This window comes from Centroberyx affinis, unplaced genomic scaffold (genome assembly GCF_046629955.1).
Source record: "Centroberyx affinis isolate AG114_WGS23_722 - 3 ecotype Tasmania unplaced genomic scaffold, CSIRO-AGI_Caff_v1 ptg001013l_1, whole genome shotgun sequence".
Lineage (NCBI taxonomy): Eukaryota > Metazoa > Chordata > Actinopteri > Beryciformes > Berycidae > Centroberyx > Centroberyx affinis.
The window spans coordinates 475,387-495,926 of record NW_027279575.1 but is presented as its reverse complement, the minus strand read 5'-3'; the positions used below and the strand labels follow the sequence as shown (position 1 = coordinate 495,926).

Sequence of the window (20,540 nt, the reverse complement as noted above, 5' to 3'; positions counted from 1 at the left end):
GCCTGTTTGCTAGCTAATTGACATGTCACAGTTATCATAATCGGGTTTCTCGTAATCGGGATATGACCTTAACCAGATTGTTGCACACAGTATGGTGTTTATTAGTGGCAACTCATAACTTGGCTATACCAAATGAAATCAAAATATTAATGTGCATGAAACCATATTTAATATGTTTATTTTAATTTAATTTTTACTGGGATGAAATCTTTTTTTTTCAGTTTTATTTTAGGCTATATATATATATATATATATATATATTTCTAAATATCTTAAGAATCAATATTTATCAAAAATTTTTGCTCCATTTTCTCACAAAACACAAAAACATAAATACTGTAACTAAAAATAATGTTTATTCAATAGAAAATAATACCTTATCCAATGCATACAGTAAGAAAGGAAAAAGTGAATGCGACAAAAACAAAGAAAGTTTATAATTTCATGATAGAATATTGTTGCATTCAACCATCATATCCTTTAATGTCATTTCTAAATGCATGCACTTTCAATTTACATCACATTCTGGATGTCTCATTTCTTTTATAGCATACGGTTTCTTCATGTTTAGCTCCATTATGCCAGATGCAATACAGGAGGAGCTTGTCATCAGAACAAAAAGTAGTGCTCTCATTAATGTACACTTAAAAGCAGCTAGTGGTCTGTCATCACTGAAAAGGTCAAAAGTAATCAAACATAATATTAAAACCTACACAACCTACACTGATCTATCCATTGATCTAACATAACCATTGTGTACATGCACTTCATGGTACACTGAAGCCGATTTCCTCCGAGTACATTTGTGTTTGTGTCTTCACTTTAAGGAGGGTGCAGTTAGACAAGGGTTGCGTTGATACATGTGGTAAAATTTGCTGTCTGCGTCTCAGAACCAGAACTCGGAGACGAAGACGTGAACGTTGATGATGTTCTGGTGGGAGAGTCCCTGGGACGTCAGGTTGCTCGAGGACAGTTTCAGCACTACATTCAATGGGCCGATCAGAGGCTTCACCTGGCGGACGACTCCTACATGAGACACAAAGAGGAACCACAACACCAATGTCCATGAGTGGCAATAAGAGACAACAGCATAATACACTGTCCATTGTAAATTACATGCACTGTAAACTATATGGCTTATTTTTACAAGAGTAGATAAGACAAGAGCATATTCTAAGGAAGTCTGTTTTGTTGCATCATCATTTTTAGCTAATCTTAGCTCATTTCCAATATCTGCCCATGAGGCAGGCTTGTATATATGGTGGTTAGTTGCTCTTGCTCAGGGAGACTTTGTAGTATTGGGTGCTGTCAGTACTGGGGATTGAACCAGCAAGTCTTTGACTACTAGGTGGCCTCCCTCACTAACATGTCACCCAGCCGCATCATGTGTATATTACATGTATTAATTCCTGTCATGTCTTCAAGTCTGTAATGGTATCAGAAGTTACATGGGAGAGTATTCGCATCAAGTGTAGTGTTGACCAGTTAACCAAAGTCTTGTGATGTGCTGAGTGGCTTCATGCAATGAGAGGAATTCAGGACTCTCCGTGACAATCTGGATTTTATTCCCACCTTCCACCCTCTCTCCATGGACAAGAGACACCCTCCATCATGGTAAAACAGATGGGAAAAAAAAAAACACACCGCAGCAGAGACCCTAAGTATTACCGAATGTCCGTGGAATTCATTGGGCGCTCTTTTTAAGTGAACATGCGATTACAGGGCAAAAAAAACGCCAGTGTTTATACAGGCTGTCAGCGGGCCTTTTCTCTGCGGAGGACTGGTGACATTTCAGCTCAGGCCTGTTTGAACAGCCATCGCCAGAGCGCAGTCAGGCAGCACAATCACCACACTGTCCCTCTTTCACTCCTTCAACCATTCTCTCTTTCATTTTCCTTCCTTCTATTTCTCTTACATGCATTCATAGTTCAAAACAGTTCGCGGTTTTAGGTAGCCTTCCATGCTCTAAAATGATACTTTAATGTAGAGAAGCTTTTCTCAACCACAGTATGATGACCCGACACTTTGATCCAACTTGGATTAAACTGATGATATATCACTGCCTCGTTCAGTCAGAATTATGAGAGTCCTTTGTGTGGTACTTGTAATAAAGCGGTGAGACTCATTTGGTCACGTTCACCACAGGGCAAATGATGATGATCCATTATGTGCCACCCGCTACGTCCCTTGGGACACTGGCATTGTATGATGGTAGATCCTCCTCCGCTTACTCTCCTCCCTCTCTTCCTCCCTTCTCTTCCCTTCCTGAGGGGGCCTGATGTTTGTGGCACCATCATTGTGGCCCACAAGGGTAAATGAGTCCCATGTGTTCGACGGCGGGGAGCAGTCGCAGTCACGCGATACAGCCATGGAGGCATTCCTCCAGGAATCCATCTTTAACTCTGGGAGGGGCAAGCTATAGGAGCCTGAGCTGCTGTCTCTCTCTCTCTCTGTCACTTTCTCTTGCTCTCTCCCCCTCTCTGAGTCGGATCTGCGGGCACACGAAAGATTCCAGAAGATTCCAGCGATAAGCGCCTGGAAGAGTGTGGAATGGGGCCCATTTCTACCAGGGTTGCCCGCTTGTCTTGTTTTGGTGTTTTGGGACTCTGTTGCGTAGTGACACTTGATGGAGGGGAGAGAGACTGGGGTTTTATTGTTTCCAAAGCGTCAGCACCATCAGACAGAAGTAACCTTCACTTGAACCTAATGACAGCACCAGCAATGTTCAGAAAAATAACGGACATGGAAAAAGAGATTCGGTTTAGAGTCTGAAAAATGATTTTCAGACACAGGCCAATCGAGGTGACATGCCTTTCAACTCCTCCAGAGGCATCCACACCCAGTAGAGTGAGAAATGGAGATAATTTACAATGTATTGAAAATCTTCCATTGGCCTCATGACCAACTAGCCATGCAAACTCATACCCATGCACAATAAGTGAGTTCAAAAGGTTCACGATTTGTTCATGTGCCTAAATCAAAATCAGTTCACAGGGTTCAGTGCTGAAGAAAACACCCAATGAAGATGAGCGAAAGCACAATAAAATATCATTATAAACACACTACGGACCACCGCAAAGACGGATGGGTTTCAGTCCACAATAGCCCTGTTTTATTGGGAATAGAGTGATCGTTTCAGATCATAAATGTGACCCAAATCCAGTGGAGACTCTAAACACTCTCCATAATCAGGGTCAACTGAGGCTGAGTTGCAGTGCTGCAAAGCCTTTTGAGTATGTTTCAATGAAAAACAATGAAACAATCTTACCTCATAAATAAATCACAAAAACACAGACATCAGTTAGATTTGAGCAACCAGTGGTGGAGAAAACCAACAACTTGCTTCTAAACTGAATATTTATTAAAGGCATGCAAGTAGTGGGATGGGTCTGAAGCCTTTCAGTGTGGTGTAGGATACTTTTGTCTTTTGTATTATTATTTTTGCTCTAACTAGCACATGAGGAGAGCACCACTGTGTATAGTTCATCTACAAATTAGGACACTTAAATGGTCAATATGGTTAATAGTACTTTGAGCCACAGTGGAAGATCTTTAACCAGTGAGAAGTATTCCTGTTACAGTAGTGATTTGTGGTATAGCATGAAATATCTAATTTGTCTAAAAACATATAACTTTATTCGACTTCTAGCCTTTGTTTAACTTGGTTTGTTGGATAGCCTTGAGGGCGAGGATAAGGGTAATTATGCTATTACTACACAAGGTCCTGTGTCCAATTCTGCGAAAATGGAGCTTGATACTAAGTCAGTGTATCTGACCCCTTGGAAGCCTCTATGAAATCCTAACATGATGACTCTGTCTTTCCGTAAGCTTCCCATCAGAAGCACAGTGGTATCCTCTATGAGGGAAAGCATCCGCGGTGACAGCTGGGCCTCAACAAACTCACAGTGAACCTGAGGTGAAACCACAACCGCATAACCATCTTTAACATTTTACTCAGGCTGTGAGGGAGAGGCCAACAGCCACATAACAGGTTGCCTTTGATTGGCCACCATACTACTATTACCTGAGATTCATATAAATAAACAAGGCAAAGTTTGAAAAACCCTAAAGCCGACGATTCGCCCTGTGACTGTGTTGCAAGGTTATATCATCTGTTGCTCTGAGGTCTGAAGTATTCCAGGAGGAGATACAGTTCTAGTGCTGGGAAGGTTTGTGGTGTTCCCCAGAGTGTGTCTTTCCATCTCTCTGAGGTATCTGCCGCAGGGTGCAGAGGTGACCCTGCCGTCTCCAACAGCCACCATCAAACACACAGCTGTACACCCCTCTGCTCCCGGGACATTCCGCCACACCATAAAATAGCCCCGTAAGTAGAAAATAGCCTTAAATGCATGCTAGTAGAGGAGACACTGCCACAAAACAAAGTGAAGCAAATGCCAGGAGGCATTTGTCATCCTCCATGGCCACGAGGGCTACAATATTGAAGGGTTACATGTAAACAGTACAATTTCGGGGTTTTCTGGTTTCTACAACTCGGCGAGGAAGTGTATGACAAAATCCAAAATGAACGGGTTTAACACCAGAGACAAATGAAAAGTATGCATTGGCCTCACCACAGTATTGTATAATGACACGCTGGTTGTGGCGCGATGCATGCTCACTGCAGTGTAACCACTGGAGAGTGGCCAGGTGGAGCACCGAGTTCCAGTCTACTGTGAGAGTATAGGAATAATAGCTGAGAGGGCATTCTTTATCATGATTATAGCTACAATGGTGATATGGCTAGATACAGCTGGCACAGCTGAGTATCGGCATATAAACACATGGAACAACACTGGAACATGTTTTAAACCATTGCTTGGCTAAAACAACCCATTGTCTAAAGGCTGATTGTACAGGCCCCTCCGGGACCGGATCTTAAGGCACTGAGTGGCCTTTCTTGTGTTTAGGGCCTGGTCATTGGTACAGTACATGGTTGGCCAGCCGGGCCAGGCTGTCCAAACAAGGCTTTGACCACTCCAAAGGGGGTGCGGGAGCCCTACGCACCCCTGCTCTGAAAAGCCAGCTCATGTGGCTTGATATTTTAAGGTCAATTAGCGGTGAGTCATAGCTACAGATCTCCCAATGGCCCATGGGTCATTGTTGGACAGTGTCGCTCAATGGGTTGTGACATCATTCAAAAGTAGCCTAAGGGAATGGTTGGTTCTTTTCTTGGACTTTCTGTTTAGCGGTTGTGGGCCGAAGCAGCTGAAATGACATAACATGCACCATTATCTTTACCACAACTTTGCACTATATTACAAGTGACCTTTCAAACCTAAGCCCCATAACTAAGGAACAAAAAATAGCATTCACATTGTAGCCTAAATGGAAAGGATATGAGATTAAAACCTGCTGACTTTGCACTTTAGGATGGGATTAGCTATTATAATCTCCAGTTGGAGCAAACGTTTTTTGGATCTACATTATAAGTAGAGGAAAAGTATACAGCATTTTGATAAGTGTTCACTTTATCTACTTTGGCAACTACATGTACATAGATAAAAAGACTATGAATTAGTGAATTATGAACGATGAACTAAACAAAGCAAAACTTTCTTAAAATCACAGTGACAGAAAGGAAAGAGTGATGATGAGTATAAATAAAATAGATCATGGAAACCAAGGGAGAGAAGTACTTAAGTATGTCTGGTAAAATATTAAGACAGTTTTATTGCAAGCAATATGTACGGTATGTGCACACACTGGTGCCTTTTTGAGTGTGTACATGGACTATGCACATTTATGTGTGTGTGTGTGTGTGTGTGTGTGTGTGTGTGTGTGTGTGTGTGTGAGTGTGCGAGAGTGTGTGTGAGCGTGACATATCTGCATCACTATCTCCCCATCAGTGTGCTGTTGGTAGAGGACCACCCTGGGGAGGCGTTGTGTGTTTGACTGCGGGGCTGTCGGCTGGAGAAGACAGTGTTTTGATTAGCCATACTAATCCCTTGTGGGACAGACAGGGATTCCTCATGGGCTTGGCGCGCTCTGGTGGGCCCGCTGCTGCCATGTCATGATTCATCCAAATGACAGCCTCTCAAAACGTTAGGAGGAGTTGTCTGCTTATCTCCACTGCTGTCCTCAACTCCTCACCAACGCAGCCACAAGCCAGAGCCACAAGCTCCACTGGCTCTGAAGTAGTCATGTCTCACACAGTAGGCCCACATTCCACCAGCCACTGTGGAAGGCTGCGCTGACGGCCATGACTACCTGCCTAGAGACAAACTGTCCACTTCCTCGTTCATTCATCTTGCTGTCTGCCTCACTGCCTGGCAGCACTGTGCAAATGACATTGCAAAAGGCATTTATTCTTTCTGCACAGGATATTAACCGCAGAGGCATATTTCTACCTACATTCTAAAATGGATGGAATTTAGCTGTGGCGTCTCAGTCTTGCAGTCTGTCCAGAACCGTTGGTATGATTCATAAAGAGAGGATCTGGGTAAGATACAATCTCTGGCTCTCCAATCAGGCAAATTGTATTATAAAATTGCAAATCCAATATTTCCAGTATATGACTGAATTGTCAGAATAGACAGCAATGATTAATGCTGTAGATACTGAAAAATCCCAGATGTGGCCTTCCATGATAAACAGTTACTCCTGAAGGCGGAATCACTTGGAGACACTCAAGGAATGACTAATCATGTGCTGACTGTTGGATTCCAGTGTTGGTTACTTATTGTACCGTATACTAGATTTTTGTATAGCGTGATATTGGTTAGCCAGCAGGGTGGGTGAAGAAGAATCATAAGCAACATAATTTTATGAACATTGTCTAAACACGTATTTACTTGTACACTGCTTTTGTTGGACATAGAAAGTGAATGGGTAACACTATCCCCGCCCTCAACAACTACCAATCAGGAGCCTTTGGGCAAGGCACTTAACCCCAAGTGCTCCAGTATAGCTCCTCAGCGGCCTATAGTAGGCCTTTGTGTGTAACTGAAAGAATGTGAAAAAAGGCCAACAAAATGTTGCTGAAAAGGTGCATGCATGCTCAGCAAGCCTTCCCTGGATAAATAAAGATTAAAAAAAAAGCAGGACTAGCCTAACATGAGCTCCATCCACATATACACAAGACCTTCACTAGGAGTGGTCAAAGACAATATTGATCCCCAGAAGGATGTATGTCCTCGGGAGGAAATCAAGCAGGGGAATCACCAGCATTATATCAGAGGGACAGAGACCACCAACCTGCAGTACGCCACATGTTGCAGGAAAACCCCTAAGACCTACCCCCTGTTCCCAGTTCAGACCGCAGAGCCAGTGTTTTCAAAGGGAGGACTCATCCATCCACCTGCTGACTGCCAAAATCAATCATCCCATTATCAACCCTGTTCAAACAACCTGTCCCTAATCAAAAGTGGATGACGGTGCTCGCATGAGTAATGCATTCCTCCACTGTTTGTGTTTCCAAATACGTTTAAGATGTGTCAGAAATGTTGTCGTTGTTGTAAGGATGATATATACCACCTTGGTGGATCTGCTGTATGTCTACCTGAAGGAATTTTGTGTGGTCGCTGCTGTGCTACCGGTAGTCATGGGACTCTGTAAGTGCTTGATTGGTTCTGATCATGTTTTCCAAGCGCTGAGGGCCGGTTGTGTTTGCACAGATGCGTAAGGCTGTCAGGCTTGTCATCCAGATGTGACAGCGCTGGGAAAACCAGTGATGGATGACCAGAAACTAGGAAAGAGTGGTGTGGCTCTTACATTGTGCGGTGTGCTGCTGGCCAATGTGTGTGTGTGCGTGCGTGTGTGCATGCATGCGTGCATAAGCTTGCATATGAGCTTGTGTGTGCAGTCAGTGGGTAAGGGGTTTTAAAATAGTGAGTCAGTGAGCAGAACGGAAAAGACCATCAGCCAGTCAAACCTATTTAAGAATCAATTTTTCAAAAGTTAGCAAACAGCATACGTATTCTGAGGATTCCTAATTGCCTCTTTTGTCCCGTTCGAAAACACTAAAAGTGGCCAAAAATAATGGCCAGCGTTAGTTTGAGTCCACGCACTTGTTCATTAGTGGAGCCTCAATGTCTGCTACTCTTCACATCCTACCAAGCTATAATACCACTGTCGGAGACGCTGAAGATACTGGAAACTAAACTTCCTTAAGTGACACGTCAGCTAGCCTTATACAATAGTTACGCAACAGCAGTATCCGTGGGCCAAAGCACCAGCAGCACAACCCACTAAATAAAACCAAGAGGGCCTTCATCACACCATGGACGCCACACTCCACAGCGGGCAGTCAGTGACCAAAGGCTCCAGTGCGCAGTGCCTCAGTTTGGGTATGCGGCGGGCAACTGATGCTAACATGCAAGAGCTGCATCCAATAAGCATCCAATGGGTTTGGGAGAGAAGTGGCTCCTCACAAACAGGCCTTTCATGTGGTCGTCAGTTTAAGTGCTCTAATGCTCGGCGAGACACTGAGGCCTAGTGTGGGGAAATGGAACAATACATTTAACCACATGAAGCAAAGCGCCCAGGATTACTTCTGCACATATTTTCTCTCTCTCTCTCTTTCTCCTCTTTCACTGACTCTTAGTCTCTCACTTTCTTTCTCTGTAATTTTATTCTCTCTCCCGCTCTCTCTTTTTCCCTCGCACACACACACAGACACACACAGCATTTCAAGACTTGCCCCTGCAAATGAGAGCCGCTATAAACGGGGAATTTCTTCAAATTCTTCGCTACACACAAACACACACACACACACACACACACACACACACACACACAGACACACACACACACACATAACACACATAAACACACATACACACACACACACACACACAATATACAATATATTGAAAAACAAAGCATATTGCACATCCTTCTCCCACACATACAGTAGTTATGAAGAATTACACCACCACTCATTCCAACAAAAATGTGCTATTATCAGACAATATAATGATAACTGTTGAATTTCAAAAGTGAATTAAGTTCATTGCTGGTAATATATTTTTGTCCCATGTACTTGTGAATTTGTGTGCAAGTGATAAGTAGACATCTGTTTCTGCACAAGTGTACAAGAGGAGCACTTTGCGTGCGCCCACTACTACTATGAGCCAATGACAGTCGGGCACTCTCACTCCTTCCACAGTGTTTACGCTCTCTCTCCCTTTCATTCTATGAAGACAGATGTGCATACTGACAGGCTGTCCCTTCATCCATCAGCGCGGGAAGAAGACACTCTCCTTCCACTACCACCCTGCCTGCATCTTAGCACAGAACCAAAACAAAAACATCCAGACAGGCCCAACAATGTGTCATCTTCGGGCCCACAACACCCTCATTCCCCTGGGGCCAAGGCTCAGTTCAGCTCTCCCACAGGCGCGCAGCAGCCTTGGGTCACCACCAGACAAGAGGATGGGATGGGCTCCTACCCAAACATGTGTTGTTGTTACACACCACTGAAGATGGTATCTGCTGCTCCTACATGAACTAGTCCAAGGCCCTGGTGCTTGCTGGCGGTCGCAGCAAGCAGGTAGTTATGATGGTCACTGCTTGTCACTCTTGCAAATGAAGACATGCATGTGAATACATGAGTGTAGATATATACACTGTATTCCTATACATTCTGGCCACCAAAACTAGTTCAGGAGAATAATGATCTGCTTGGGAAAAGCATAGCTGTGGATAAGTGAATTAAATGGTGCTTTCTTTGCCCGCAAGACTAGGAAAAGTGATGCCAAATGTTTGGTAAGACAGAAACAGTCCTTCATCGTTCTCAAAGGACCAGTCAAAAGACAACTCTCCAGAGACGCAGGCACGAAGGGCCCCCATGAAGACGATGACAGCTACATGATGCCACCAGAGTGCAAAGACCATTACAGGCCATGTCACATGCACTTATGTCAGGGGTCCAGAACTTCCTTGTGGAAGATTTTTACGCTTTTGAAACGCCCTCTCTTTGTCCCCCCTCAAGCTCACTTATATATGCACATGTGAGTTTGGTTTGATAAAAAAAAAAGATTTTCAAAATGAGAAATTAGGTCAGAAAACCGCCTCCTTTGTCAAGAAGCAAATGTAATTTCCAGTCACGGAGGCTGGGGGGTGGTACAGGGGTGAGGCTGCATGGTAGGCTGGTATTGTAATATGTCTGCAGTTGGTTGGTTCATCCAGACTACCCAGACCTCACAGCTCACAAAGCAAAGCAAAATCCCTCTACTCACCCACATACATTCCATTCTCGACTCGCTTGATGATGTCGAAGGCATTCTCCACATTGCCCTCCAGGATGTCAAACTTGACGTCGAAGCTGCCTAAGTGATAGGAACCGTAAGCCGGCACCGTGGTTCTCAGGAAAACAATCTCTGTTGGAAGATAACAATTAGAGACACAAAAAGCTTTTAGAGCCTAAACCCTCATAATCACACTCGGATTGCGCCACCAAGTCTGTGCCAATTCTGCTTTTTTTTTTTCCAAGAGGAAGACAATAAAATGGGAGACGAAAAAGGTCTGTGTTTATTGTACATTGAGAGGGTCACGGCAAGGTTGAGGCTTTTCAATACTGTTGTTCAGTTGAGGGGGCCTTGAGTCCTTTACACCCCAACTCGGAGCTTATGAGAAACGACAAGGGCTTAACTCCCCATGACGTTGAGCATGAGTGTGTCTGAAACATGCACTGCATGCAGGCCAATAGATGCTTGTCAGCTGTCACTGTCTGCATGTGATTACGGTGGTTACTCATATCCAACCAGCATGGCACTTACTCTCTGGTGTGGGCCAGCCAAGCCTAGACTGGAGAACATCATGGAATAGCTAATTTGGGGTCAGAGGTAGTCATATGGATTCTGACAACTGCAGGGAAATGCATTTGATGGGACCTCAGAGATTAGGGGAGATAAAATATAGCTACAGAGAAAAACAAAGCCTGAGGGCCGCACTGACACTGAAAAACCACAAGTTATCATGCTGTCTTCAAATTCGTTGTTTCCAAGGATTTCAGCAGAACATTCTGTCACAAAATGAACCTAAAATATAGGTCTTCGTGAGTGAGGGAAAATGTAGAAAAAAGAGTAGAGCCAGGGATACACAGAGCAAATTATTGGACAACTCAGACAGTCAACAATATGTAAGACGTTGTATTAGCATTTTTGTTTATTCCAATAGCATCTTTCTTTCCAGGAAACATTAATATATTTATGGCTGTGTCACACTTGATGATGCCCATCTGGATTGTCCTAAAAGATCTGTATGTATCAGGCTATAAGAACCCAGCTGGAGATATACCTACCCTCTGGCCTTGTGAACTCCCTGAAGGTGGCCATGGAGATGACGGTGTGGGACACTGTGTGGACGGGGTCCAAAACACAGGTGGCGTCACTGGGTTGACAGGACTTTATACAGCGAATGGTTTCAGAGCCCTCGACTGTCGCTCTCCTGGAGGAGAAGACACACATGCGCACCCACACAAAAACACACAAACACACACATGGCCTCTGACCTTTAGGTAACGTCTATGAAAAGACTTTGGAGTCAACCGCCTTTGATTTCTTAAGTTCACAATAACAGGGCATCCTTGGGAGCAGCCAACCACATAATCAAGAACTCAGTGGGCCCACTCAAATGGCCACTACACAAACAATATCTGGACAAGACAGCAGGGATGCTGGATATAGCAGTCAACATCAAAAACAATCAAAGTCTATGTGGTTTGGAAGAATAATAAACCAACAACGGCCAAAGCTCATGCCGAAGCCAAACTTTGTAGCTTGTGGAGACTCACACTGCCATTGATGGTTTTCTGATGCACTGTTTCAAGCTGTGTGGGAAGTGAATTACTACACTCACAGAGAATGATCCACAACCTGCTCAGGAAAATATTTGGATTTGCTGAGCATCCCCGGCTTCACATCAGATAATCTCTTGAGGAGGATTTATGGGGCAAGGGAGTGTTCTAAAAGACTCCTAAATTGTGAGCAACATGACTAGACAACTCCCAAGCCTCTCCCCCAGGCAGCTCTCATCCTATTATTTAGGGCTTTGTTTATTCCACAGCCTAATCAGTGACAGGTCGGAGGGAATGGAGGGCCCCCGCTGGCTCCTAAAACTAACGCCACCTGAAGTATCGCTATTCACTACCTATCTGGTACGTAAGACTTTGAGAGAGGTTTCTAAGGCATTAACAACCTCATAAATCACGGGTTCATCTTTGAAACACCAAGGAACTCCTGATCTTGAAGGAGACTGTTGAAATTACCAAAATGGAAGCCTTGACTCTGTCATCCAAGATGTTAAATTCAAACGTGGTCTTCACAAAGGAGACAAGTCAGTATAGGGTTATATTAGGTTATGAAAACAGCCAAGTTGCCATGTATAAGTCCAGTTAATGTGCATGGCAGCCATATAGCCACATTGTGAGTCATGAGCCGTGGATCTCTGGCTCTCCTCAGGGGACCTATAGGCAGTAGCTCAAAGCCCAGGCCCGGCTTGGGTTGCAGGGCTCCTTTCATGGAGAGAGAGGAGAGAAGCCCCTGACAAAAAGTCAAGCCACCACTGGGTAGGGGCTTGTAATTAGCAATTAGCGGGTGGGTCCAAGTTTTGCTTTGGCCCAGGCCAAAGCCACAAAATGTTCTCCTAGTTTATAATACCACGGCCTGAGCTGCAGAACCGAGCGGGGCTCTAGAGGACGGGGTGAAAGCTCTGTTGGGCTACGGAGTAAATTTACGAGAAGATAATGACCCAGGGTGAACTGCCCCCTCACACACAGACAGGCACTTCAAAGCAGGGGCAGCAAGTGGAGCTAATTACAGTGTGTGTGTGTGTGTGTGTGTGTGTGTGTGTGTTAATGCGTATGTATATACAGTACATAATGTATGTGCACTTAAACACGCCTACATGTGTGTGTGCATGCTCAATTGTACGTGTGCATTCGTGCACGCAAGCATGCCTGAATGTACGTGTGTGTGTGTGTGTGTGTGTGTGCGCACGCATGCATATATGCACGCATCTTCTCATCTCTCCATGGCTCACGTGGCCCAGCCCAGGAGAAAAACCCCAATACTTTCAGCCCAGAAAGAAAAACAGACTTTTTGGATGAAAGTCCTATGGTCAAGCGCGGGGCCTTTTATTTTTTTGGTAATTATTATTTATAGTCGGCACATTGATAACGCCCCAACACAAACACTGCAGGGCATCATTCATTCTGTGCGCGGTGATGTTGCTCTACCACAAATTGTTCAGACCACCGGCCAGAGCCCAGAGCCCCATAACTCAATGTCAAAGGGGAGGAAAAAACCTCCTGCGCGCCACTATGTTCTTATTTTAAGGATATCCCCACTAGGGACCAAGTGCATCCTTACTGGCCTGACAGCTCAGGACAGGAGGAACCTAGGACATCTGAATTTACAGTTATTATAAGCCACAGCCCCGGGCAGCAGCCACACAGCATGTCAAACTATTTATACTCTATCCTGCTGGTGCATATTTCCCTCTCCTCTGCCACTGCATCCCATCGCCTGTCACTTACTCGGCCTTCATTTGGATTATCTGTCTGCTTTGGGGTTTACACCCGCAATACGCAGTGGAAATCTGTGTATTTCACATTAAGCCTAAAATATAATGTGAGCTAGAGAAATATGCTTGAAAATAACTGCCAGATAAAGACGTATGTGGTGCAAGGTAACTGACACCTAGGAAGTGGGAGTGCTACTGCTAGTAGAAAAATGCATTCAATTTCAAATATATGAATTACTTAAGATATGAATATATAGTGGACTTTCCTCTTCATTGAGACCATCGGAATAATAGTAATATGAAACTATGTAAGGAAGTTTTCATGCTTCCAACTGTGATTTGGTCCCACATTCAAATTGGCCTCTTTGCTGTATTAGATTTATCCCCATAATGCAGTATTATCAAGAACTGGATTTGAATTGAACATGTGTTATTTCAATTTCAATTTTAATAGAAAACTATTCATCCGACATCTAAACCATAAAATACTGCAAAACGTCAGACTTGTATCATGCAATGATCATCAAATTACAGTCAGTTATAGGCAGACTGGGGTCACTACCATTTTATGATTTACCCTGACCTAGAACGCCACCTAGCGGCTATCAAAATACCCTACCTCAAAGAAGATACATTCAATTGGACCTATACTGCTGAATAATGGTCAACATACCTACAATTAAAAAGCTGGTTATGTAAAAATGCTACAGTACTAAAAATATGTACTTGTTTCTTCTGATTTTTGTGTGTTTATTGTATTGCTATTGCTCATATCCACTCTTAAAAAGGATGTGTCATATTTGTGTTACCTTGCAACACAACCACAGATGTAGTGGAGGGTAAACCCATCTAAACTCCTAAAATCTAAATCTGTAAATTAATAGTATAAATTGTAGAATGTAGTATTAAACTAAGTTATATGAGGATAGGACATTTAAGGGGAAAAAAAAAACATATTTTTCTGAAAACAATTGATTTTTCTTTATAAAGGTGGTTATTTGCCATATGACAATCACTGAATGGAGGTCATAGTTTACCCATCTTATATTTACCAGCACATTACAATATGTTGCTATTAACATATGTGTATTAGCATAATGTGTTGAAAAGTAACACAAATGCTTGTTTTTTCTTTAGACAAATGCAATGTGTTGAAAATGATACATCCTTTTTAAGAGTGTGGTAGCTGCCCTTGTGTTTATTCCAGTAGAGGATTGTAAGGTACTCTGGGCTCCTCCTGGGTAACAAACACCAGCACTTTAGCCAGGTACGTGCTGATTGTGCCATAGCGCCGCAGCCTCAGCTCCAGAGACAGTTCAAAGTCCTGCGGCTCGTCGATGAGCCGCGCCACCGACATCACGCCGCCGGTGGGCACCCGCTCCGTCTTGAAGAAGCCGCCCTCGTTGCCGGCGATAATGGCAGTCTGGATGTCATCGCCGGGCACGGTGTGGGACGGGCCCATGCGGAAGACGTTGGTGAAGACGGGGATGTTGGTGGGGAAGGTGAGGTGGTAGTAGGTTATTCTCAGGGGCATGGCCAGGCACTCGCTAGACTCATTGCAAAGCAAGCGTTCGCATCGACTGCAAAGAGAAAAAGGTGGGGGACAGGGGCAGGGCAGGATAGGACAAGACAGAACAGGCACAGAGAGAGAGAGAGACCCGGTGTAAATTTCATTTGCCGTGCATGGCATGCAGTGGGGGGAACATCAACCTCAGCAGCCTGGTACTTGAAGTGTCTGTGGACAGGCGTGCCATGGTGCCCTCTGTGGGAGCATGCAAGAAGTTCTCTCACTGGTGCCTCCGGACTAGGATGGCCATACACAGCCTCTACTGTGTTTGCGCCAATGAAAACATACCCATATGCATTTCATCATTCATCTGCCTACATTCTAAAACAACAGAACATGCTAGAGCTGAATCCTTGCTGAAGTCATTCCAGCAACGAGCATACTGGGCATGCAGAGCTTTGATCCATAGATAGGAATAAGGTTTGGTTCAAAAGGCCTGATATTGTTCACTGACCTACTAAGAGCTCTTGGTAAAAATCATCATCCGGTTTTGGCTGTGGGGAACTTGAACCTTGCTGTGTGTGTGTGTGTGTGAGAGAGAGATTTTCTAATGGCCTCTGTGTTGTTTATATCTCCCCATTAATTATTGTATTGATGTGAGCATACATGACTGATTTAAATGTGTGTGTGTGTGTGTGTGTGTGACATTGTGTGCACTTGTCCATACATGCATTATATCTGTTGATGTCTGTTTGTTTGCATGTGTGTCCCGCTCAGTATTGTGTGTGTAACAGAGACAGAACCCAGACACTCACGTCTCTCCGACTCGCCGATAGTTCGTCGGACACTCGAAGGACAGGCATCTGAAACCTCCCTGCACATTGAAGCAGCTCTGATTCTCTGCGCATGTGTGTGTTCCCGTCACGCATTCGTCAACATCTGGGTGTGAAAAGACAAAAAGTGGCAAAACTTGATATCAAAACATTCGCATATACTGTATCTGTACCAGAATTGATCCAAAAGCTCAACACTGACACAAACCTGCAAGTGAATCATGTGTCACATTATGCATAGCTGCTAAAAGCTGCTAAATGTACAGTACAAGTGAGGGATTTCATTCCCAAATAAATGCTTTCACAATGTTTATACACAATGTTTTTCCATAATGGGTTTTACATTCATGTCCGCAATCGTTTTGTCAGAGTAAGCATCATATTTTTGCAATGGAGAATATCTCATTTCGGAATGAACGTTGAGTCAGCAAGTGGAGTAGCCAGAGGTGGGGACTCGAGTCACATGACTTGGGCTTGAGTCAGACTCAAGTCATTATTTCAATTGCTTGAAACCTGACCTGAATACTGAATACTTGAGACTTGACTTGGGTTCTGGTAACTTGGGACTTGACTTTGACTTTGACTGTACTTTGATGACTTGAAAAGGTTTCTAAAGTCTTGACAAATGATCTTGCGTTTGTGACTCTTGATTTGTTCTGACTTAGCTTGGTGTTCTACATTTAGACTTGAGACTTGACTTGAGACCTGTGCCTCAAGACTTGAGATTAACTTGGGACTCAAGCAAAGTTGACTTGGTCACACCTCTGGCAGAAGCTATAGCATGTGCAGACCTTGGGCTCTACTCATGAGGACCCTTTCGGCCCTTGAGGACCCATAGGTTCATCTTAAGGATACCTTACCGTGGCAGCTGCGTCCATTGGGAGCCAGGGTGTAACCATTGACAGGACAGGTACAGTGGAAACTGCCAGGGGTGTTGTGACAGCGATAGGCACAAATATGACCTCCAGTGGGCAGGGCACATTCGTCAATGTCTAGAAAGGTCAAAGGTCAAAAAGAAAGCAAGTTAGTACCAAGAAAAGTGCTCAAACAGGACAAGAAATTACAGCAATATACCAGCTGTCTGACAAATTAGGCCTTTGAACAACTTACGGTTATGTGATGAGAAAACTGGCGGTTGTTTCACACCCTCATGTCAAGAATTTATTTACTTTGCTACATTGCATGCTAATATTAGCACTCTGTTTGCATGTTAGTACATGGCACAAGCTAGCTCTGCACCATCTCAAAAGCACCATATCACACTAAATACTGAACACACAGAGGAAACTGCCTTAATTTTTACAATGCAGTAAGATCATCAAACGGCTTTGTCAAAATATTGGTGGATTCCTTTAAATACCTGAATGAATGAATCCATTTTACCTTCACATGTCATGCCATCAATGTCACTGAGCTGGTAGCCCCGGCGACAGTAGCACTGGTAGGAGCCATACACATTGGCACACTCTTGACTGCATGGGTTGGTCTCACACTCATTCAAATCTACACACAGACAAACATGGTCACTCAATATTATGAGCTTTATCATACCGGCCTACTCACAAGCATATACGCTTAAATGCATCATGCACACTAAGTAAAAAGTTGCAATTCTCATTATTTGGATATATTCCTTACCGTCACAATTCCTGCCATCACCGGACAGCTTGAAGCCTGTGGTGCAGCTACACTTGTAGGATCCAAGGGTGTTCTCACACTTGTGGGCACAGAGGCGACCAGGGTAGTGCCGGCATTCATTGATATCTGAAACACAATGTCACAATATGCCACAAACAAGATGTTTAAAATAAGTCTATGTGAATGGTAAAATACCCCAAAACACAATATAGACTGACAGACATAAAAAAAAATTCAGTAGTGTAATATTAATTGATTCTCTACATTCGAAGAATGGACTTGAATTTTACCACTTATGGACATTAAATCAAGAGACATCTATCAACTACTTACCCTCACAGACCCTACTCATGCTGTTGAAGGTGTAGCCGGTTGCACACTCACAGCGGAAGGAGCCAATCAGGTTGATACAACCATGACCTGAACAGGCTCCATCAGGCCCCTTACACTCATCAATATCTGGGGAGGGAGCGACAGCAAACAACATGATAAGCACAGTACAAGATATTTTGTACTGTATCTTGGGACGGTGAGTTTCCAGACCTACCCACACAGCGCGTGCCGTCTTCATTGAGGTGGTAGCCTCGGCCACAGTTGATGGAGTTCCTCTTGCAGGTGTAGGAGCCCACTGTGTTGATACAGATCTGCCCAGAGTGGCATGGCCCCGTCTGGGCAACACATTCATTGATGTCTGGAACACAGATGACATTGGGAAATCATAAAAGGGTCACTCTGGGTCATATGGAGATCATCTTGCAGAATATCATGTTATAAATGATCACTTTAACTCCATGGTGAGGTTGCCTCCTCTATTGTGATCTAAATTTAGCTTCCCTTCACCAAATAGCTTCCCCTCAGCAACTTCCTCTCCCATGTAGCAACTTACATATCGGTCTATCAAGGGAAAATGCAAAACTGATCACCTAAATCATATGGCCAGGACAACCATGTCAACATGACAACATGGCCTTAGTGTCTAATTGTAACCCATTTTCCAAAATGTGGACCAATATCCCTGCTAAATAAGCTAGTATCTTCACCACAGTTTATCCATTCCAGCAACACAAGCCCATAACACTTTTTATATACTATTGTTATGTGCCCAGCTGGATTATGGGGGTCAGGGGCTCAGGAAAAAACCTGTGTTTTAGCAAAAATGAGGGCAAAACACTTTTCATTTAATAAAAAAAATCACATAAATCATATTTTCAGAGGACTCTCTGCATGTAAGGCAAAGCAGGTACTTGAGGCTCTTTGGATTCTATCTGTACACTGTCTGGGGTATAGTGCTCACCAATGCAGTTGCCCAGGGCATCCTGGATATAGCCGGCGCCACACTTGACTTTGGGACGACAGCGGAACGATCCCTGGGTGTTTTGGCACTCAAACTCTAGGGCACAGTTATGGGTCGCAGTCTCACATTCATCGATATCTGGAGGGAAACATCACAACGAAACTGCCATTGAAAACACTCCTTTTAATACCTTGAAAGGCTTGACTCAAACACACAGTATCTAATGTGGTTCAACAGGCAATCCTCCTCATAGTGTCTCTCCCCAAGAGGGGGCAACATGACTGACCTTTGCAATTGTTGCTGTCAGTGAGTTCATAGCCGGTCCCACAGCTGACCTCTCTCTGGCAGCGGAACGAGCCCTCGGTGTTGATACAACGCTCTCCCCCCCGACAGTTACTGGCCCCCAGCAAACACTCATTGATATCTGAGAGAGGAGAAGAGAGGAGAGGAGAGGAGAGGAGAGGAGAGGAGAGGAGAGGAGAGGAGAGGAGAGGAGAGGAGAGGCTTTTATTTTATTTTATTTTTATTGTATTTTTTATTTCATTTCCCATTGGCTTCACTTCTTTATTTGTCCTTTCCAGCAGTTCAAACAGCTGTAATGAAAAAAACCCCCAGCTATGGTCCAGCAAGACGAGTGCAAGACGAAAGTTTGGGAGGAGGGACTCTCATACTCTACTGATCTACTGATCAGAGAGGAGGATGAGAGGAAAGACATCCTGGAGAACCCTTCTCACCCTGTCTACGACGAGCTGAGGCTCATGAGGAACAGCTTCAGGCACAGGCTCCTCCTCCCACGCTGCAAGATGGAGCGACTCAGATGTTCCTTTGTCATTTGCCATTGGACTGTTTAGTATGATCCGCAACCCCTGCACCAGTCAGCTGTGACCATCTCCCACCAGCCACAGCCACATAACTACAGCCTTCTTCTTCTGCTACTGTACTGAACATTGCTGCTGTGACACCCGAATTTCCCCTAGGGGATCAATAAAGTGCATCCTTATCGTTATCCTGATCTACTTTCCCCACAGTGAATCACACTTTTTTTGCACAATTTTCCACATTTACATGTTTATATCTGTGGGAAAATTTCTGTGGGGAAGTTGTTTATAACCAATCTTCAACTATCCAATTATCAGTCTCCCTGTTTGGGTATATCACCAACTACACACCTTTGCACCTCAATATAGCTTCTTTTCAAGTCCCATCTACTCCCCATTGTGCCTCTTGTTATATCAGCTTCTGCCCAGTGAGGTGGAAGCCATAGATGGTCTTCCTCACAGTGATTACTATTTTAATATGCAGACCCTCGAAACTAGTGAACTTAAAGTAGAAGGTGTGGGTGGGGAGAAGGCCACTTACCCTCACAGCTCTTTCCATCTGGTTTGAGTTTGTAGCCTTTGAAGCAGGAACAAGTGCCATTGCCCACACACTGATGAGCACAATTCCCCTTCCCTGCAAAAAAAACAACAACAAAAAACAAAAAAAAACACAAACATGTTAATAATTCACGACTTCATTTACAAGGTTAAAGTAGAATTATGTGCAAAAAAGCTTGTTTACTATATTATACCTTTGCATTGATTGACTTCCTCTGTTGATTCAGTGGATAATACATTAGATCCATCGTTACTGGTTTCATTTTCCTTGTTTGAAGCTGTATGAGAGAAAACAGCGTATGCTTATTCACGTGATCGATGCTTCACATCTTATGGAGCATACCTAGCACCTCCCAAAACTTCCCATGAAAGTGATTTGGGCAGACAGACAAACTGATTATCACGTTCATCTAACATGCAAAAGGTCC

The 20,540-nt window shown here is 43.9% G+C and overlaps 1 protein-coding gene across 2 annotated transcripts in view; it reads right to left on the bottom strand.

Moving 5' to 3' along the window:
- Positions 1-334: 334 nt before the first annotated feature.
- fbln1 (fibulin 1) overlaps positions 335-20,540 on the bottom strand; it is a 31,013-nt gene continuing 10,807 nt past the window's right edge. The window contains exons 5-17 of one of the 2 annotated variants that reach the window (XM_071522678.1): positions 20,307-20,390; positions 20,096-20,188; positions 19,023-19,160; positions 18,737-18,874; positions 17,990-18,133; positions 17,776-17,901; positions 17,443-17,568; positions 17,188-17,307; positions 16,665-16,796; positions 15,787-15,910; positions 11,243-11,388; positions 10,179-10,319; positions 335-1,026 (exon numbers count right to left, since the gene is read on the bottom strand). In XM_071522678.1, coding sequence (XP_071378779.1) covers positions 887-1,026; positions 10,179-10,319; positions 11,243-11,388; positions 15,787-15,910; positions 16,665-16,796; positions 17,188-17,307; positions 17,443-17,568; positions 17,776-17,901; positions 17,990-18,133; positions 18,737-18,874; positions 19,023-19,160; positions 20,096-20,188; positions 20,307-20,390 — 1,652 coding nt within the window. In that variant the 3' untranslated portion in view covers positions 335-886. Of the gene's footprint in view, positions 1,027-10,178; positions 10,320-11,242; positions 11,389-13,624; positions 15,045-15,786; positions 15,911-16,664; positions 16,797-17,187; positions 17,308-17,442; positions 17,569-17,775; positions 17,902-17,989; positions 18,134-18,736; positions 18,875-19,022; positions 19,161-20,095; positions 20,189-20,306; positions 20,391-20,540 lie in introns of those variants that run through there. The other variant, XM_071522679.1, reaches the window with a different exon arrangement.